Source organism: Nelusetta ayraudi, unplaced genomic scaffold, assembly GCF_046127955.1.
Source record: "Nelusetta ayraudi isolate G7.1 ecotype Tasmania unplaced genomic scaffold, CSIRO-AGI_Nayr_v1 ptg000097l, whole genome shotgun sequence".
NCBI classification, from domain to species: Eukaryota; Metazoa; Chordata; class Actinopteri; order Tetraodontiformes; family Monacanthidae; genus Nelusetta; species Nelusetta ayraudi.
Window position 1 is genome coordinate 2,570,437 of NW_027466147.1, and position 20,158 is coordinate 2,590,594.

Genomic DNA, 20,158 nt, shown 5'->3' on the forward strand with positions numbered 1-20,158 from the left:
CTTGTATCCTCTGTCAAAAAACAAAACAAAACAATCCTTCAAAGGCGAATGATCTTTAAAAATGTCCCATGGCTTTGTGCAGTTTTGTGTGAATCCTAAATATTCTTTTGATAAATCATATTATTTTTTAATTTTTTTTTATAAATAGATTTACCGTTGATTTGCATCAACACTCAATTGCTGCTTGGATGTGACTTGGAAATTTGGAAGAAAATGAAACCTGTGGAAGAAAAAGGAGAGCCACGTCAGTCCCACAATTAGCAACCACAACTCAAAAGTCACAACCAGAAAAAACTTTCTGAACTGACCTGAATCCGTCAAAGTGCCTCTGAGTCGTCAGCGCTTCACCTCCAGAAGAAGGGATGAGGTCGAAGGTCAGAAGAGCCGGGTGATGGGGGCGGAGTCTCGGGAGGAAAATGAGCTCTGCCAGCGCTTGTGCGAATGACAAAGACAGTCGAGAAAGCAGGAGTAGCAACATGTCTTCAGTCTTTAATCAGCCTTTAGCTCAACTGTCACATAGCAACAGAAAAGAGTCGTACACATTCAGCTCCCAGCAGGAGAAGCTTGATAAAAAAAAAAAAAAAAAAAAAAAAAGATTTAATACATGAAAATACCCATTTTGATTTGTCAAAATAAATATGGTTTTATAAAAGTCTCGTCACCTTCTGTCAGTTCAGTTTGGGGTGTTTTTTTTTTTTTAAACTTGTATACACATTCATGCTGTAAGCTGCAGACATTAATGAATAAATTAAAAGAAGAAGAAGAAGAGATGAATGATGGGGGCATAAAGAGATGTGAAATATGGCTCTGTGTTCAGCTGTGCAGATTTCAAACATTAAAAACAAAACATGTCCTTTCGAGTCGGCTGCCTCTGAGACCGGGTGGCAGTTAGGAAAGGCAGGTAAAGATGCTGAAAATGTGTCCAAGTGGAATAACAGAGAAAGAAAAGAGGCTGTTGTGTGGCTGCTGAGAAGTGCCGTGCCAAGTGCCAAGTGTGAAGTGAAGACCACAAATGGATCAAAGGAATTTGAGGGGGAATTTTGGAGAAATTATGATTTTTACTTCTCTTTTCAAATGACGCCCCCTTAATGCTAATTCAACATGTATTTATGTGTATATATATACATACACATACACATATGGACGGAGAGAAGCAAAGGGCCGAGCAGACATCCCTGTGGGACGCCCCGGTTCTGGAGACTGACAAACGTTCCTTAGCAATCACTCTTGCTCGGTGGAGACTCTCTGTGTGCGGGTGAGTGAAGGTTCTGTGACGTGAAATATTTAGCAGGCAAAAGGTGTAAAACGGCTACAGAATCGGCTTTGGGATGGATGGGAAACATCCGACCTAACGCAAGGAATGTCACAGTGTTTGGCTTTTCACAAGTTTCACGTCGTTGCTCAAGATCTTTCCACTTTTGCACTGAAATTACAAATCTAAAATGCTTCTTGGGTAGAATTAGTAGCCAGAAATACCTACGTGAGACCCTGTTGAGCTCGTAGTGTTTTAAAGTGCTGCCGTGAATCCTGATGCTGCCGATCACAAGACAAAACTAAGCTCTGATTCTGATTCTGTATTCCGATGAGCTGATACAGAATTTAAAAAAAAAAAACAAAACGAAAAAAAACAAAACATGATTGCATATTCGCATTCAGTTTGACGGACACTCTTAACGCTCCAGAAACGATCTTTTCAGAACATGAAAGTATTTCAGTCTCAACCTGAATTGACTTTGTGACTGGTGCGAGCCCCGATCGATTTGGTTATTTTTTTCTCTCTCTCTCTCTCTCTCGCAAAGTTCGGCACATCTCCAAAAAACGTCCTTTGCTGCACCGACCGGCTCCTTAAATTTCATGAAAGGGGAGCAAACTTTCAATTCTAAACTCTTGTTGAGGAGTTTCTCACTCGACACGCGCTCGCACACACAGACACACTCGAGCAGTAAACGAGAAAACACGCAGCCTGACATTAAACGTCCACGCGTGGAAGTGGGCGGTGGTTGAAGAGTGGTGGAAGAGTCGGAATAAATATGGAAAAAGAAAGTGAGGACGGACGAACCACTCGCTGTGTATCGACGCCTCTTCAGCCGATGGGAAAAAACACCCGCGCGCCATCGCTTGAAAGGAAAAAATTGCGGCCGTTTTGGAGGATGTGGATTCTTGAGTCTGCTTGATATTCCGCAGCCTCCCACAGTTCCGCTGTGCAAGCAGCAGCCGTTTTCAGCCGAGGGGCACAAAAGGTTCCTGCGGCACAAACACAGCGGTGCGATGTTCACAAAGGGTCGGGATTACAACGAACGGGGCCGCGCCATCGGAATTAATCTGTGACGGTGTTCATAATCTGCTCCTGTTTGTAAAAAAAAAGAAGAAAGAAAGAAAGAAAGAAAGAAAGAAAGAAAGAAAGAAAGCTAGCGGGTTTTACTGACAGACTTTAAGTTAAGAGTGTGATTGTGCTTGGATTCCAAATCAGTCAGGAATTTAAAGGCCAATTTCTAATTAAATAAATAAATAAATAAAACATGAATTTCTCTTTAAGATAAAAACTAGCTAAATATCATACATGGGTTCAGGCTAGTCAGCTAGTTAGCACTTCCTTGTGCTGTCATCCCAACAATACCGCTGCAAGCATTTGGTATAAAAAAAAAAAAAAAAAAAAAAAAAAAAGCTTCAACTCTTCTTCTGAAACTCTCCTCTCTGTCTTTTGGTGCAAGGCAACGGTAAAGTTCCAGCATTATCTGTCGCAACCTTTTCGGGTAGAATGTCGTTTCTTCAACTTGTGTTTGTGTGACGGAGGAGGAGATTGAGGGCCCTTCCAATGACGTGAAGAGAAAGTAAACCACAAAAAAAACAAATAAGTTCCCTCCGAGCCAACCAGCCGATGTCAGTAATCCTCCAGGGAAGCAGGGGCTCAATCAGCTGGAAGGGAGAGCCGGTGATGGGAAATGGATGTTCCGCTAATGCCAACATCACGCAGGACACGACTTGGACTACATGCACCCACACACACTCACACACACACACACACACGCAGCATAACAAGGGGTAGTTTTGCTCCAGGAGCATCAAAAAAAGCCTGTTGAGTCGTTTCGGAGATTCTTCTATTTTTTACATGTAGCAGCGCGACGACTAGCGGAACTACACGGAACCACATTCACCGCCGCCCTCAGAAGACTCAAACTCAAGCTGAGGCAGTGTGATGATGCACACCAGTCTGGAGGCAGAGAAGTGCAGATTTTGGCCACGATAAAAGAAATGAGTTGGAAGGTGAGTGAAAGAAGCCGCGGCAGTTTAATTTACAGCAGCTGACTGAGGTGAAGATTTTATTGTCTTTGTTTGATTGGACGGAATGAGTCACATGGGATGTGGAAGTGGACATATTGAGGATCACCAGTGACAGAATATTTTTCCAAATAGCTTCATGTCTGGTAAGAAATGTGACGTTTGACCCCCCCCAAAAAAAACAACAACAAAAAAACAAAATAAATTAATATTTTGGACTTTTGTCAACTCCTCACACTCACTGACAGAATCTGATGATGCATCATCAGCCTTCATGTTATTTCCTGTAAAACAACACTGAGCATGAACTCAAACACGAGTCCAAGAGAAGCAGGTCCTCTCAACATTTTAAAGAGCTTTGGCAACAGGACGGACTTCCACAGTAACAAGTCAAAACCGTTGAACATTCCTCGGAAAATGCCGGTTCTCCGGGAGGTTCTACGGCACCCCAGCGGCCGCCCGCGAGGTTCCGCTGACGGGTTCACCCTCTGGATCTGGATCTCCAGGTGAACTTGGACGAGAGAGCCGAGAGATCCGCCGCCGCCGCCGCGGCCTTCGAGTTCCTGCTCAACTTTCCAGGACCGACTCTCCCGTTATTCCGGGCTTCACGCGTCTGAAGTCCGGGGCCGGGCCGGGCCCGGGCCAGGGCGGGACCGGCGCCCTCTGGAGGCCATGCAACTGTTGAGCGGTCGTCAGTCATAAGCAGGACTCGTAGGACTCTGTGTTGATGTGCAGAGACTTCTTGTTCTGCTCCACGTGGTGGCCGTTGTGCAGGACAGAATACCTGAGAGGAGAAAGCAGGAAGACCAGACCGGATCAGTCGAGCGCAGTCAGTGGGAGCTCAGTGAGGAATCTGGACGAGCTTCAGGAAACCATAGACTGAACAATTTGGTGAGAAGAAAGTTATCTTTAAATCTAAGAATAATAAAAAAACACACAAAACAACTACATTATTCCATTGAATTAAGACTTGAAGCTTTAAGATCTGACAAATCTGATGATCTGGGTAACTAAAGACGTGCAAGTGGCTGGTTTTATCCGTCTCTTTTCAAGCCAAACAGTAACAGCTGTTACATGATGAGTCTCATTGAGAATATGTGCAAAAAAAAAAAAAAAAAGAAAACCCCAAGAAAGAAACAAGTGCGTCTTAATCTGGACAGTGATCCGCCAGCTGTCCACACCGGCGGCACGATGATGCCCAACATCAGTCTGGAAGTCGGGAAGAGTATGCAGAAAGCCAGACGAGCTTCCTCTTAATCCGATAAAGCCAACGTCTATCGAGCGGCAAGAAGGATCCGGGAAGGACTCGAGCGCAGAGTGAACGGCAGTGAGAGCGATGTTAAGCCCAAATCGAAAGCCCTCCGCAGCCGCAACACAGCTCAGACCTTCGCAGGAGGACAATGTGATCGAGTCAGTGCAAGTTTAATGCCTTCCACTCTGACGGTGCAGCGGGTCAGGGTCAGAGTCAGACGCTCGCTGACTGGAAAATACATCAAACGTCAGTGTTCCAGTGGCTCTTACGGCTTAGTTTGACCTCGTTATGAGACGCAGCGAGTGGAAAATAAATTGAAATATTATTCAAATTTCATTTATGTTTGGAAACATCCTCAGGAGTCGGATTTGATGAAGATGGATCAGGTTCTAGAAAGCTTAAAAACAGAGCCGCACCTTCTATTAACTAATGCGTATCCTGGTTTCTCACTTTTTCAACCATTTGACCAAGTTTGCAAAACATCAACAACGCTCAGGAAAGCCAAAAGAAAGAAGCTAAATGTTTCTGTAAGATTGTAAAGCCAGCACTAGCTAACAAAACGCATCAATGATTCCCGAGCGCGGCACTGCTGCTGCCCACCGCTCCCTCAGGGCATGGGTTAAATGCACCCTTGGGGATGTGACAATCACTGGGACTTTAAGTTTAACTCTCTTCTTACACCGTACCCAAAAACGTGTGCAGTGTGTATTTTCCACATTTTTTTCTTTCTTAAAAAATGAATAGAGATTGAGCTGTTGTTGTTGTTTGTATTTATTATTATTATTTTTTCCAGAAACCTTTTTATTTTAAGCAAATTAGGGGAGTAAATAAACCAAATTATAGCCTCAAGTCAAATCTCCTCGCAGCTTCTTTGGTTGGACCTTTTTTTTTTTTTTACCAGGTTTCAGCTTGTTCTCTCAAATCAGGAACAAAACAGGCAACAAAAGATTCCATTTAAAGCGAGACGAGTTTGTTTTGTTTAAATTCTTATCTGCCGGATTATTCATCAACGCTTTTAAATAAGTGAACTCAATGGCCACAAAGACGGCGCCGCATTTTGTTTTTCTCTCTCACTCTCGGCTTTCTCAAAGTCTCTTTTGTTGTGGTCGCATAAAAAAACTAAACAAAACAAAACAATAAATAAATAAATAAATAAGCAAGCAAGCATTTGGCAGCATAAAAAGGATTACTCAGTCTACGTGTGTGACATTTAACTGTAATTGCTTCATGCCGGCCGTCCTTCGTGGACAATAGATGCTATTAGTGTGACAACAGCAGCAGCAGCAGCATGTTGGCTAAAGTCAACATGACAGGCAGGGGGAGGCTCATTTAGCGCCGACGTGACCGACTCGGCTGCATTCAACGGCGTCTGCATCCTCGTGCGTGTGCGTGTGAGTGTGTGTGTGTGTGTGTGTGTGTGTGTGTGTGTGTGTGTGTGTGTGTGTGCGCGCGCTCTCTCACGCTCGGCAGCGGCGACATTAAAACCCATTAAGGTGCCGTTTACACAAACACCCAGACCAAAGACACTTCCTGCCCCCAAAGTGGCCGTGAAATTCCCCGTTTAACCGGGCCCCCTTCAAACGGAGCGACGAAGCCCCGCGGACCGCCGCCAGCCGGAGCGGAACGCGGGGAATCGCTGCCACATTTGCGGTCTCGAACCTTCGGCCGAGGCGACGCTTCGCGAGGCCGATTCACGGGTGAATTGTACTCTGTGAAGGTACGAACACACGCGCACGCGCACACACACACACACACACACACACACACACACACACACACACACGCACACGCACACGCACACGCACACGCACACGCACACACACACACGAAGGATGCAACAAAATAGAAAACTGGGTGTTCTTGATTTAGAGTTCTGTGTTTTCTCCGTGTTTGGAATGACAGCGCTTTGTGTTCGTGGTCCACTTTGGGCCAGACGGAAATAGTTTCAGTTGACAAACCATCTGCGATGTTCCCAAACACCAACTGGCGTTTCCATGGCGTGCAGGGGTGGGAGACGGGTCATTCATTTCAACACGGCTCCGCTAAATACGGACAAATCTCTGCAGCTCAACCTGTAGAGGTTTCGTATAACACGCTGTAAATACTCCTTTGGTGGCCAGAGGAGCACAGAATGAATGGAAAGTGTATTAAAAACCAACTCAATCCAACGCGTGCCTGTAAGTAGCTGAGAATCACGACGCAGTTGCAATTTGTCATGCAGAAAATTAAAAGTAAAAGTAAAAGAACTGATTGACCTCCTTTTCCTCAAGAAAGAGTACAGGTTCTGAAACGTATTGAAGTCAAAGTGTTTTTCTGCCGTTCATGAAACGATACTTTTGTTGATGATTTATAGCAAAAATGAAAAAGTGTACTACTGGTACACTTTGTTACTTCCCACCTGTGGTAAACAGACATATGTTGCAGAACTGAAAAATGGGGGGGTGTTCAAATGAAGTGATAAAATGAGAACAAGCAGAGATAAAAAAAAAAAAAATGAGTGCTTGGACGTGTTGGGATTTGCTCAATGTGAACAGATAAAAAAAAAAAAATGCATTAAATTACATTTAAAAAAGAAAAACTTGTGCAGGACATGTGGCCCGCATCCGTTGTGTGTTTTTCTTCCCGGCGGTTGTTGTTGTTTGTGCTCGGCGGGCCAACTGGCGGCGCCGCAGACAGGATGGAGATTTGTCCTAATGAGGCCAGAGGCAGAAGGGCCGGATTACAGGCAGACTAAACACTGCTGCGTGCTTTTGGGCAGCGGAGCAGAACATCGCTTCAAGAATTAAAAAAAAAAAAAAGAACGAGAGAGATAAAAAAAAAAAAAAAGAAAAAAGCTGGACTTCCTGCGGAGGAGTGAGATGAGAGCGTCGAGCGTGAGAGATCAAAGAGGCCACCGACTGATTGTCACAGCACCGATCATCGTCAGCCCGGCTCCGGAATGTCTTTCCCAAACTGCCGCTGTGGCATCAGGAGGCCTGAAGTCTCCGCTCAGCAGAGTCTGCGTCAGATTTACCATCAAAAAAAAAGGGGAATTGCCATGTTTGATGAAATTTGCTGTCTTCTCCGCCCTCCTCAGAAATCTTGAAATGGATTCCAACGATGTCGGGCTGTTTTCTGGAGGTTTCATTTTTTTGTGGGGGGGGCATTTTTTCTCTGACAAATGTGACAAATCCGGAGCTCCAGGGGTCAGCGTGGAAGAATGTTACTGCAAACAGGTTCACAGAAGAAGAGAACGGGGGAGAGTGGGTCAGTGTGGACCCACAAACAATTATGGCAGCAAAGTGATCGGTCCCCCGGAGAAATCATTTAAGCCACTATAAAGGAGCGTTGGACTAAATTACAGGCACGGTCGGCCAGGTGGACATTTATGAGTCACTTTTTTACGAGTCACCCACGATTGTTGGAGAGAATGTAAATGCACAGGCATAAAAGGCTCAGTACGCACATCGAAAGTGGCCGCAAAAAAAAAAGCTTTTCAAGTATCCACCAGATGAGCTCTGCTTCTTCATTATCATTTGCTTTTTTAGCAATAACAAAAAAAAAACACTCTTTACTTTAAAATCACCGTTGACACGGAAAATTCTCTGCGTTCTCTGCGAGCGCTTCGTGCCTTGCACAACCTCTTTATCTGCAGAGTGTGTGTGTGTGTGTGTGTGGGGGGGGGGGGGTCAAGACCGGCTGGAGGACGTCAGTCGGATTGCTAAAACTTTTATCTCGCTTGTTTTGCATTTTGTGTAATGAGGTCGCACTGTGCTGGTATACATGGTGAAACTCGCCCTCCCACCTCAGGCCGACATTCCCGGGGGGGGGGGGGGGGGGGGGGAATCTCCCGACCACGAGCGACGGGTTAATCCTCCAGGTTAATACAGACGACGGTTCCTCAGCATTCCATCCGGGGCCCAGTGGTGTTTTTATCGTAGTAAAACGGGCAAATAACATTCAAAGAAATTTAACAAAGCTGACGGAAGTTTGGGAAACGGCGACCTCTCTGGTGACTCGCAAAGAGCTCATTTCAAAGACAAATGACTTGGGACACACTTGCATCCGCAGCGAACCACTTCATCTTCACAGTGTCAGCGTGGACGCCGCCCTTGCATCTGGCCTGGCAGGTTAGATCTGATCTGCGTCAGAATTTTAATGACAATAAAAGGAAGAAGCGGCAGAACTTGTCGGCGCTGTGCATTTTGCAGCAGAGGCGATCCTGCATGCTGCCGCCCTCCTTCACCCTCTGCTGAAGCCACTCTGAACCCAGTCTCCTCTCCCAATAATTACGCACTCAAAAGTTGTTCGGAGTTTAACACCTCCTAACAAAAAAGTTTTGCCCGCGGCTGCGTCGGAGCCGTTGGCAAGAGCAGCGCGACCTCCTGGAAGGAAATTAACCAACGCAATTCGATTTTAACAGGCGAGAACTTCAGCGGCCCCGACCTCCAGGAAGAGTTTCCGGCAAGCCGGTGACCCCGGAGAAAAGTGCCAAGGCAAGCGGACGCATCCGCAGCCGGAGCCGTCGCTGTGATGAATGAATCGCGGCCGATAAGGACGAGGGGGTGAAACCACCTCAATTACAGAGGAAGTAAAGAGGACGAGCGGAGCAGCTGGGGAAAATATATCAGATAAGCAAATAATCATAATCAGAAAAAAAAAAAAACGTTACGCTTCTCGGACTCTAAAATCCAGGTGAAAGAGCGTCGGGAGTCCGGAGAGGCAACGGAACTTCAAGCCGACAGCCGACGGCAGGAAGCCTTGGCCGGATCCAATCCTGCTGGATCACTCTGCCTCCTTGCACGATGTGCAGGAAATGAAAAGCTTTGCCAGTGGTGTCGGAGGGCCTGACAGCTCCGAGCCAGCCCCGGACAGCAGGAAACAGTTCGCTGGTTGATTCCACTTCAACTTCCTTTGTGCTGCGGCGCAAAAGCCTTCTGAAGCAGCAGCAGATCCGTCTCCGCAGTGAAGCTCAGGCAAGGGCAAACTACGGCCCGGGAGATCTGTCTCTGCAGTGAAGCTCAGGCATGGGCAAACTACGGCCCGGGAGATTCGTCTCCGCAGTGAAGCTCAGGCAAGGGCAAACTACGGCCCGGGGGCCATGCGCTTTTTATATAAGCTTTTTAATCCGGCCCGGCGAACTTGAAGAAATGATATCAATAGGAAGTAAGTAATGAAATTGCTGTATTTCATCCATTTTTGTAGTTTCAAGAGTCATTTCAATAAAGAGCTAAATACCATGGGACAGATATTTTTGTTGTAATGATTTTGTTCATTTTTAATTGACAATAAAGCACATATTTTCTCCACATCCCATGATATATATTTTTTTCCTCCTATGACGTGGCTCACTAAAACACTCCATCCATCTGCTCCTGCTCCGGCCCCGCTGTCAAATTTTAGACAGGTGAAAAAGGAAGTGAGTAAATATTTTTCTCACTTCTTTTTGCGTTTCATTACAGAAGCGGGAGAATCGGAGCACTTTAGCATTAGCTTAGCGCCAGAGCAGGAGGAAAACGCCACTGCTGACTCTTCCCTCACCAGGTTCACATGGAAGAGAAGCAATCTTTGCTATTGTTTGGAATTTTTTCTCGTCATTAGCATGTATTCAACTTGGTGTTATTCCATTTTTTTCCCCCGCACGGTCCTCCGACCTTACATGCTCTCTGCTCTTGTCTGGATGTTTCCAACAGACACGATGTGACAGAATGAGCGAAACAACGCACCAAAAGAAAAACCGCGCCGCTCCGTATTTTGACGAGTGTACGAGTACGACTTTTATTATTTCTTTCTCTCTCCCCCAGCGACTCTTTAACATTCAGCCTCGTCTCAAGAGAGACGGGAGTGTTTGTCAAGTGGTGCGCACTGTGTCAGCGACCCTCTGGGAACCTTCTTCCCAGATAAACGTTCCCCTTTATCCCCCAGAATAGAACTTCAGTAGTCGGAGAGCCGCCTTTGAACAACAGGTTTCAGAGTCAGAACAGAAAACATGCGAGCCAGAACACACACACACACACACACACACACACACACACACACACACACACACACACACGCACAACCCTGTCTCAGACAGCGGGGTGGAAGGATGGACACATGAAATTCACGTGTGTTTCTGGCAACAAAAAGCTAAAAAGTTAAATTGAGAAACTAAATTTTCACACATTAACTTTGACAGTTGATTCCCATTCATGCAAATATTGAAAATCAGATCACTGTTTTTTTTTTTTTCATTTCCCTTTTTTAAAATTCTATTTATTATTACAATAAAATTTGTGCTTTTTGTTCAGTATTTGATATTTCCTTTCTTGCAAAGTTACAGAGAAAACTTGTTTCCTGATTGGACACAGAAAAAAAAGTGGGTTCATTGTTATGCAAAAAAAAAAAAAAAAAACAACGCTCCGCTTTTTTTTTTTTTTTGCAACAAATGTGCAACAAATGTGCAAAATGTTGACAGTTTTCTTTCGGCGCTGAAAACGCACACAACCTTGAGCTCGTCAGTTCCCAAAAGTGGACACGAGCACTGAGGCCTGAGGGGAATCAGAGCTGAGCTGAGCTGAGCTGAGCTGAGCTGAGCTGAGCTGAGCCAGCAGACGCACGCGCACAATTTCTTGGCTGGCTGGCATCTGATCTTCGAGCTAATTGTGCGTTAGCGGTGCAGTTTTCCGCCGCTGAGCTCCGCAGGTGCAGGTCGACGCTGATAATGGCTCTGTTTACGTTACATAACGATGCTGCGTTACGGACGCGGCTCCTCCTGAACCAAAAGTTCAGCTCCACGTAAACACATCAACATTCTTCAGTCAATGGCAAAGAGAAATCTTCCTGCTCTGAAGGGAACTCTTCTTTTTACTTGTTGTTGTTGTTGTTGTTGTTGTTACACATTGCTGCTGCGCGTGTTGATGTTCATTACTGCTTGTTGGCCGACCAGCTGCGCATTTGGTTGCCTGAGTCAATCAGATTCTCTCACGTTGATGGAAGAGGTCCCCCCCCCAACCCCACCCCCCCGTCTTAATCTGTTGGTGGACGAACGTCCCCGGAGACGCAGAGCTGCACGCGCTGGAGAGCAGCAGGCCGGAGGCTATTTGTCTGAATAACCAGATGAGTTTTAACATCATGAGCCTCATAACAGGTCTTTAATCCGAGGCGGGACAATTATGGGAAAAAAAAAAAAAAGTTCTTGATAATTTGAAACGATGTTGAACTATTCACTCCCTGTGAAGCGATAAAACACAGTGACACTGGTTAAAATATCAGCTAATTGAAAATTTTAATTTTTAATTGAATGTTTAATTCAAGACTCGGGCGATGATTCATTAATTAACCTTAAAACATTTTGAGTAGCCGGTTGCTATTTTGGTCGCTGTGTTCAGCAGCTCAGTTTGTCTTCTGCTCCTCTGGCAGGAGATTTTTCTGCAGCCCCCCCCTCAGACCCACTAGTGGCCTTCTAGGGGGCCGCAGCCCCCTACTTCTCACAATCACTGAAGTAATCAATTGACTCTGTAAATACACCGTGGAATGCTCCCTTAACGGTCCTGTCGCTAGAAACCCAGAGACAGGAGCGTCCAGCTCGCCGGCGATCCATCACGCGTTGCCGTGTAAAACAAAACAAAACAAAACAAAACAAAACAAACAAACAAACAAACAAACAAACAAACAAATGTGAATAAATAAATCGACCCACTTGCACAGGCTGTTTTGCCGATTCTATTTCAAGTGGAATCCGCTTAAATATCCGTCAGCCGTGTTGAGGCCAATTGTTCACGTTGACGTTTCACAGTGAAAGCGTGATATTGTACATCACGTGATGAAAATCAACCGGGATCCACCACGTTTCCTAATCATTGACTTCCTGCCCGGGCAATTCTATCCGCTCCCATTGACGCGGTTGCCGAGCGGCAAGCGGGAAAAATAGAACAGAAGCGAATTTTAGCAGATTAGCGGCCCGGTAGGAGAAACACTCACGTTGACCTGAATCAGACGATTCCAGCTTCGAGCTGCAGGGGCAGCAGCGAGTCACATTTCCCATCCGCTCTGACGTTTCTCTTTGAGTCGCCGTGAAGACTGAAACATCCATCCGTGCTTCCATCCATCCATCCATCATCCTTCCTATCTTTCATCCATCCATCATCCTTCCGATCTTTCATCCATCATCTATCCTTCCATCAATCATCCTTCCATTCATCCACCCGTCCATCCATCCACCATTCATCATCAATACCTCCACCCATCCATCATCCTTCTTTCCTTCTTCCACCCATCATCCATCATCCTCCCTTCCATCCATAATCTAGCTTTCCATCATCCTCCCTTCTATCCATTATCTATCTTTCCATCATCCATTCATCTGTGCATTCATCTTTTCATCCACCCATTCATCCATCCATCCATCCATCCATCCATCCATCCATCCATCGTTTGGAACTCTGGCAGGTTGCTTCGAGTCACTGTGCTGCGATTGGCCAAGTCCAGTGGGTGAAAGTGCAAACGCTCCCCCAACGAAAGGGTTGCCGTGGCGACCAAAACCCAAACGGACCTAAAGAGTCGATGAGAAGTTGAGAAGAGAAAAAACTGAAAAAATAAACTCAGCGGGGGCTCGGAGGCAAAGACTCCGACAGAAGGCTGACGAAGGCTCGGCTCCTGATTCCGGGCGGCGCCGCCCACTGAGGTAACCAGCAGCAGCAGACCGCAGCGGCGGGAGCCGGGAGGCGGCTCGGTGAAAACATCTCGCCGGTCTCGCTTCTTTTTTTGGGGCCTTTGAACGGGAGAAAAGTCCTCGTTGTGCTCCAGAGTTCTTTTTCTGGCTCTGGTGACAGAAGCTGGAGGTGTGGGTGACAATGCGTCACGCTGCGCCTGCAACTCGTCGACGGTTTAATTAGAATTCCTCATTTTTTGCTCCCCGCCACCTCCGAGGTTCGTTCAAAGAGGACGAAGTCGGGGAGCTGGCGGCAGTCTGGGAGCAACGGAAACAAACACAACAGTGGCTGCGCGCGGGACGGCTCGGCGCGACACAGCACAACACAATACAGTGACTGGTCTGACCTCACACGCTGCGTGTACTTGCAACGTTCACGCAAAGTCGTGCAGACGGCGGTGGCGACAGCGGCCCACGCAGCAGGGTCAACGCAATTAGGAAGTGAAAAGAAAATCCTTCCGGCCAACTTTAATGCTGTTACCCAGCGGCTGTGGTGCTGCAGCTACTCGTGTGTGTGTGTGTGTGTGTGTGTGTGTGTGTGTGTGTGTGTGTGTGTGTGCGCGCGCGCGCGCGTTTTCCCCTCCGCTTGTCGCTGCTATGGTGGCTGAGAGACAAAAAGACAAAAAAACAAACTCAAAAACCACAGTGTGTTGCAGTCGCACAACAAAAAGGAGCGACTGCAGCAGAACCTGATGAACCAGCTGTGCAGCAAAGGTTAAAGTGTGTCTGCTGGAGATTATTTAAAAGAAGTAAAAGGTCTTAAATAACAAATGTGTGTGACCCCCTTTGAGTTGGTTGCTTTGTGAAAAATTCCAAAAAGGGTTCTGCCAGACAATCACGATGCTGTTGGGATATTCAGGGATACGTGGAACCAAAAATGCAGTGAAGAATGAAAGACCAAAACATCCATCCATCTATCATCCTTCCTTCCTTCCTTCCTTCCTACCGTCCATCCTTCCATACAGCATCAACCACCCTTCCATCCAATCATCCTTCCTTCCATCCATCTCCCCGTCTTTCCATTCATCAATCTTTCCCTCCAACCGCCATCCATCCTTCCTTCCATCATCCGTCCTTCCATCCATCCTTCGTACCATTCCTTCATCTATCCTTCCATTCATCCTTTCAATCATCCATCCATTCATCAACCATCCTTCCCTCCATCCATCAATCCATTCTTTCTTCTATCCATCTACCATCCCTGCTTCCTTCCTTCCTTCCATTTGTCCATCCTTCCATCTTTCATCCTTCCTTCCTTCCATCCATCCTTCCACTCCTCTCTCCACAGCCTCTCCTGTATCCGCCTCCTCTCCACCGGCCAACCAACGTCTCTCCAAATCCAGAAACCTTTGCAACTTTCTGCTGAAGATCACACGGTGAAAAATAAATAAATAAAAAAAGAGGAGAAATGCCGAGATGCTCCTTGCACCCTGTCACCGTGGCAACGGAGAGACGTCCTGCTCAGCATCCTGCCTGAAAAACAGCTGATTCTTTCAGCCGCTCCCTCTGGGGGTCGGCGGCGGCGGCGGCAAGAAAACTGATTTGAATGCTGTTTGAGGTTCGTGTCGGACTTTCTTCCTGATTCATCGCTTGGATTTCACCAGCGGCGGGCGGAGAATCGGCAGGAAAGCGTTTCAGGCAGCGCAGACCGATGAATAATGGAGTTGACACACATTTTGTTTTGTCTTTGTTGAGTACAAAACAAGGTGGAGAGTTGACAGTACAGGGTCGGCCAGGCACAATGCTGTACAGACATTCCGGAAAAATGAACCCGAACACAAAGTACAGACAAAACTCTCTGTGTCTGGACTACTGACTGCAGGAAAAGATGGGTGGAGCTTCCGCTTTCAAAAGGAGGCCAACACGGATGTACCAAAAAGCTGCATTCTACCGTCCAGTCCAGCAACAGTGGAGGCAGGGTGACACCCTGGACCAGAAGATGGACCATGAAGACATGAGGACCGTGGGAGGAAGCCGGAGAACCCCGAAGAGAACCCACGCAGACCCAGGGTGAACATGCAAACTCAACACAGAAAGGTCCCAGGCCTGCAATCGAACCCACAACCTTCTTGCATGGCCCTCAGCCACGTCCATTTAATCTAATCAGGTCTGATTTTGAGGCCATGGAGTTGTGAGCGTGTCTACAGTGTAGTAGCCAGCTGTAGTCGGCTTACTGGCGATTGGCCGGATGTTGGGGCTCACGCTGAACTCATGCTCCAATCACTGCTCACCTCCAAATATGGAATCTTGCAGTTTCAAAAACAACCGGAACCTCCATTTGAAAGCAACCTCTGAAAGCAACTTTCAGAACCAGCGGGTCGAGTCACGATGTCACCGCCCAACTTGACATACAGTCAATGGTCTGCTCACGTCTCAGATGCACAGCGTGAAGGAGTCAGTGACGAGCGGCTGCAGCTCCCTGCAGTGACCAAGCTGCCACCGCGGAGCGATCGTCCTCAACCAATCACAGAGCAGCGCAGACTCGTCAAACCTCCCTCACTCCAAGACGCAGAGCGACTCGGCAGGCGGAACCATGTGCATCGTTGTTATGTCTTGCTGCTGGAGAAAACCCACGGCAGCACAGCGCCAGCAGGCTTCACTGCTGGTACACACACACACACACACACACACACAGACAGACAGACAGACACACACACACACACACACAAAGAGGATTTGGAGTTAAAACAAAATTCTTGACGCGAAAACGTGCAAAGCCAATCCAAAATTCAAATGCAGGAACAGTAAGAGAAAATGAATTTACACACTAAAGTGTCATCAAATGTTTTTCTTGCAAAAAAAATGAAGCAGCAGCGCCGAAGCTCATTTCTGGAGATAATTACCACTAAAGGTCTCACACTGAGCCCATTTTGCATCTTTGTCTGAGAGATTTGCATGATTAATCCTCTCAAAGACTCCAAAAAAACAACAGAAAAACACAAAGCCCCGTGTTTACAGCCTCCAGCTAAGTTATTCCACTTTGTTAGACCTTCCACAAGGTGGTGCTGGAGGGTAGAGCCAACACCTGGATGGGGGGCGTGGTCGATGACTGGGGAGTGGGAGATCGAGGAGGGCCGACTTTCACATCCATTTTAAAACAATGCTGAAGCGGAATTTAGACACACACACACACACACACACACACACACAAGTTCCTGTTTTCTTAGCAAGAACTATTTCCTTCCGAGGGCTCCTCGACTTCTTCTTGGCACTCAGTCAAACTGTCACGTTGCGCTTTAATCCTCGGGGGGATTAAACAAAGCTCGACTCTGTCAGAGTGCAGCCTCATCCCGCCGGCCCAGCGTCCGTCCACTCCAGTCCTCGCAGGAAGTTAAAGTTGACTTGGGCGACGTACAATAAGGCTGAACTGCGAGATGGGCGGATTGACGGGTCACATGACAGTAAGAAAAATCCCTCCTGGGTAGCGCTGCCACTGTCCAAATCCCTCTGGCTCGGAATATAAATTTGATGAGAGTCACGAAAAGACGCGAGGAGTTCAACTTTTACTCACTTCTTTCAGCGAGCGCGTGACCTCGAGCAAGACGTTAAAGGTCAAGTCTGTAATAATTGGAGACATTGCAGAAGATTTTAGATTGCAGGATCTTTTACCGTCTCTTCCCCTCCTGAGCTTGCCAGAGAGCTACGGTGGCCTGCGCACCCGGACCTGGATACATGGATTTTGAGTACATCGAAAAAGTTTTAAGGTCTTTGAACTCAGCTCATGAAGAATGGGAGCAAAAACAGAAGTGTTGCGTTTATATTTTTGTTCAGTATAATGAGCTTTGCTTGTTTGGGTCCATGTAAAAAGGTTCACTGTTCTATCAGGAGGAAGATTTTTCTCTATTAATATCAACGTTGGCCTTCGACTTTGTCCAAGTTCTAAATGTTGTACTGAGCTTGACACCGCTGCCTTAGTCTCTCACTTATTGATCCGCTCATGTCCGTCTACCGGCTGAAAACAAACTACTACTAGATGTGATGTTTCCATTCAGGGAGCTGCGAGATTTTAGGGTCAATTATTCTCAAAATGCGACTGTGGAGCTCCAGTGTGGTCGCACTCGATGGCTCGTGGATCCAGGATGGAGGATTTTTTTCCTCCCGCAGTGAAGTCTTGCTGTGGCGGCCGCTCAGCTGAGTGCGTACAGCAGTACCATTTAAAGAGCTATGACACTGTTTCACACTTATAGCTCTGAAAATGGCGCTGCCGTCTGCAACGAACAGAGTGTCTTCGTCCTCTCAACCCCCACGGATCCACCACCACACGACGTGCGTTGCCTGTGCTCTGCGGTCGGGAGGTCTGACCAGAGACCACGAGGAGGAGCAGGGAGTCGGCGCACCGCACGCAGCCTTTTTTTTTGAAAACAGGAAATTTTCCGCTTCCGAAAAAAATACCATTTTCGTGTAAACACTCGCCGAGCTCATATTTACTTCTGCTTTCAGTTTGTTTCCCTCTCAAAACACATCCAGCACGGCTTCCTGGGGTTCCCAGCTGCAACTCCACAGCGATCTTAGATGTTTATGTCTGTGCGTTAAAACCTTTTCAATATATATTTAAAAACATCTTTCAGTGTCTGCAGCCTGACTGATGTTTCAGCAGCAGGTGTGAGCTGTGTTGCCTCCAATTTGGAATGTGTGTGTGTGAAGGCCAGCGTGAGTGTGTGTGTGTGTGTGTGTGTGTGTGTGTGTGTGTGTGTGTGTGTGTGTGTGTGTCCTGGGAACTGGCTGTCTAATACCCCACCAGGACGACAGCAATTAGCAGCAGCCAGCAGCAACAAGTCCGATCGGTGGCGGAGCGACGGGGAGTCTCCAGCCGATGACGGAGGGGGAAACCAAAATAGATTAAAAAAAAACATATATATATGAAATCCGCTCGGCTCTCGGCAAAACTGGAACCCTTCAGAGTGGCTTCCAACTCTTGTTAAATCATTCAGCCGATCTCCTCGACTGTTTAAGAAATTGGCACCGCGCTGAGAGATCCGAGTATCGGCAGTGCGAGTGTTTGCCGCCGCTTCACTGCGAGCTCAGGGATTCCCACGACGGCCGAAGAGACGCTCGTCCCCTCAAGTCGTCGTGTTAAACTGCTGCCTGCAGAAAATCCCAGACAAAACCGGCTGCACCACAAACTGCCTGTGGAGCTCCGAGCTCCCTCACACCAACTGCTCAGTGCCAGAACAGAATCTCCTTCGCTTTGCCGCCTCCTCCTCTTCCCTCTTCCCCACCTCCTCCTTCAGACTCATACTCACCACCACTCGCACTGCATTACTACTGTACAATTTGCATGTGAAGGAACGCCAGCAGAGTGAAGGAGAAACGGTGCAAGCTGTGACACAAGGCCACAATCTGGCAGCGTGTTTGTAAAAGAACTTCAAATGTTGATTTTTTTTGATTGAGAGCAGAAATACAGAGAGCAACATTTTAAAGCTGACGTTGACTGAGTGAGTCCTGATCTGAATCAGAGACTCAACTCAGTGACCGCATGAATCCTGATCTGATTCACTCAAGGTGACTGAGTGAGTCCTGATCTGATTCAGAGACTCGACTCACAAGGAGTGAGTGAAACCTGATACAATTCAGAGACTCGACTCTCAGTGACCGCATGAATTCTGATCTGATTCAAGAGACTCGACTCACACTGACTGAGTGAGTCCTGATCTCATTCGGAAACTCAACTCAGTGACTGCATGAAGCCTCATCTGATTCAGAGACTCGACTCACAGTGACTGAGTGACTCGTCTTCTGACTCAGAGACTCGGCTAACCGTTACACCCATTGAGCCCCTGAGCGGATGCAGCGACTCCACTTGCAGTGACTGAGTGCCTGGAAAAAAAGTTGTCGACTGTTTTCAAACCTCAGCTCTTATTGGTTGGCTTTTAATATAACAAGAAGCTTTTTGCTTCTCCAGGCATACAGCTGAATCGTGTTGTGGTGAAGTGACACAATCCCTTCGTCAGCACTTCAGCCCGAGAGAGAGAGAGCGAGGGAGGGAGAGAGAGACAGAGAGAGAGAGAGGGCGAGAGAGGGAGAGAGGGAGTTGTGAGTCTGCTGATTAAACACGTGTCAGGCTGCAACTCTAATAGCTGCTGAAACATCCGATCTCGCTCTCTCTCTTCCTCTTCCTCTGTGTGTGTGTGTGTGTGTGTGTGTGTGTGTGTGTGTGTGCAGGCGTGCGTCAGCGGCGGTGGCGGACTCACTTGACGGAGCCTCGAGATGCTGCACACACACAGCAGTTAGACAGGCACTGGCCTGGTGTTGCAGAACCAGAGCAGCAGCTTGGAGGCAGAGGAGCAGCCGCTGGAGGAAGAGGAAGAGGAAGAAAAGCAGGAAGAAGAGGAGGAGGAGGAGGAGGAGGGGAAGGAGAGGGAGGTGAAGATGCAAAATTAGATTAAAAAATGCAGTAGTAGGAGAGGAAGGGTAAGATAAGATGGAAGGACAAAAGCGGAGCAGGTGAGAAGTGACGGGGATGCAAGCGAGAGCCGAGCGGAGATGGAAGGAAAAGGAGAGAACGGATGAAGGAGTGGAAAAAGAAAATATCCGTCCACATTAAATTGAGGCGATTATGGTTGTGAAGGAGGCAGGAAAGGGAGGAGGAAGGAAAAACAAGGTTAGTTTACACCAGGTGACTCAGTGTCAGTGTGTGTGTGTGTACAAGCCTCTGGATTCCAATTTGCAGAGACAAATTGACGAGCATCAAAACAAGTCACGTTCCAATTAACCGCCGTGGGTTTTTGTGTTGGCGCAGAAATGACGGAGCGACGCGGCAGCCGCGTTTCTTCTTCTCCGACTGCGTCATCACATTCACAATCCCTGACTGACTTCATTGAGGCAGCTTTTATTTATTATTTCATTAACCGGTTGTTTTTTTTTTGTTTTTTTGTTGTTGTTTTTTTACATGAATCTGCATGAGGTTCGCAGCAGCCAAAGAGGCGACTGTGAAGAAACTGCTCTGACATCAGAGT

At 47.1% G+C, this 20,158-nt stretch overlaps 1 protein-coding gene across 3 annotated transcripts in view; it reads right to left on the minus strand.

Moving 5' to 3' along the window:
- Window positions 1-478: 478 nt before the first annotated feature.
- The window catches only part of htr4 (5-hydroxytryptamine receptor 4), a 106,079-nt gene continuing 86,399 nt past the window's right edge, over window positions 479-20,158 (minus strand). For all 3 annotated transcript variants that reach the window (XM_076048015.1, XM_076048016.1, XM_076048017.1), the window contains exon 7: window positions 479-4,063. In XM_076048015.1, coding sequence (XP_075904130.1) covers window positions 3,976-4,063 — 88 coding nt within the window. In that variant the 3' untranslated portion in view covers window positions 479-3,975. The remainder of the gene's footprint in view (window positions 4,064-20,158) is intronic.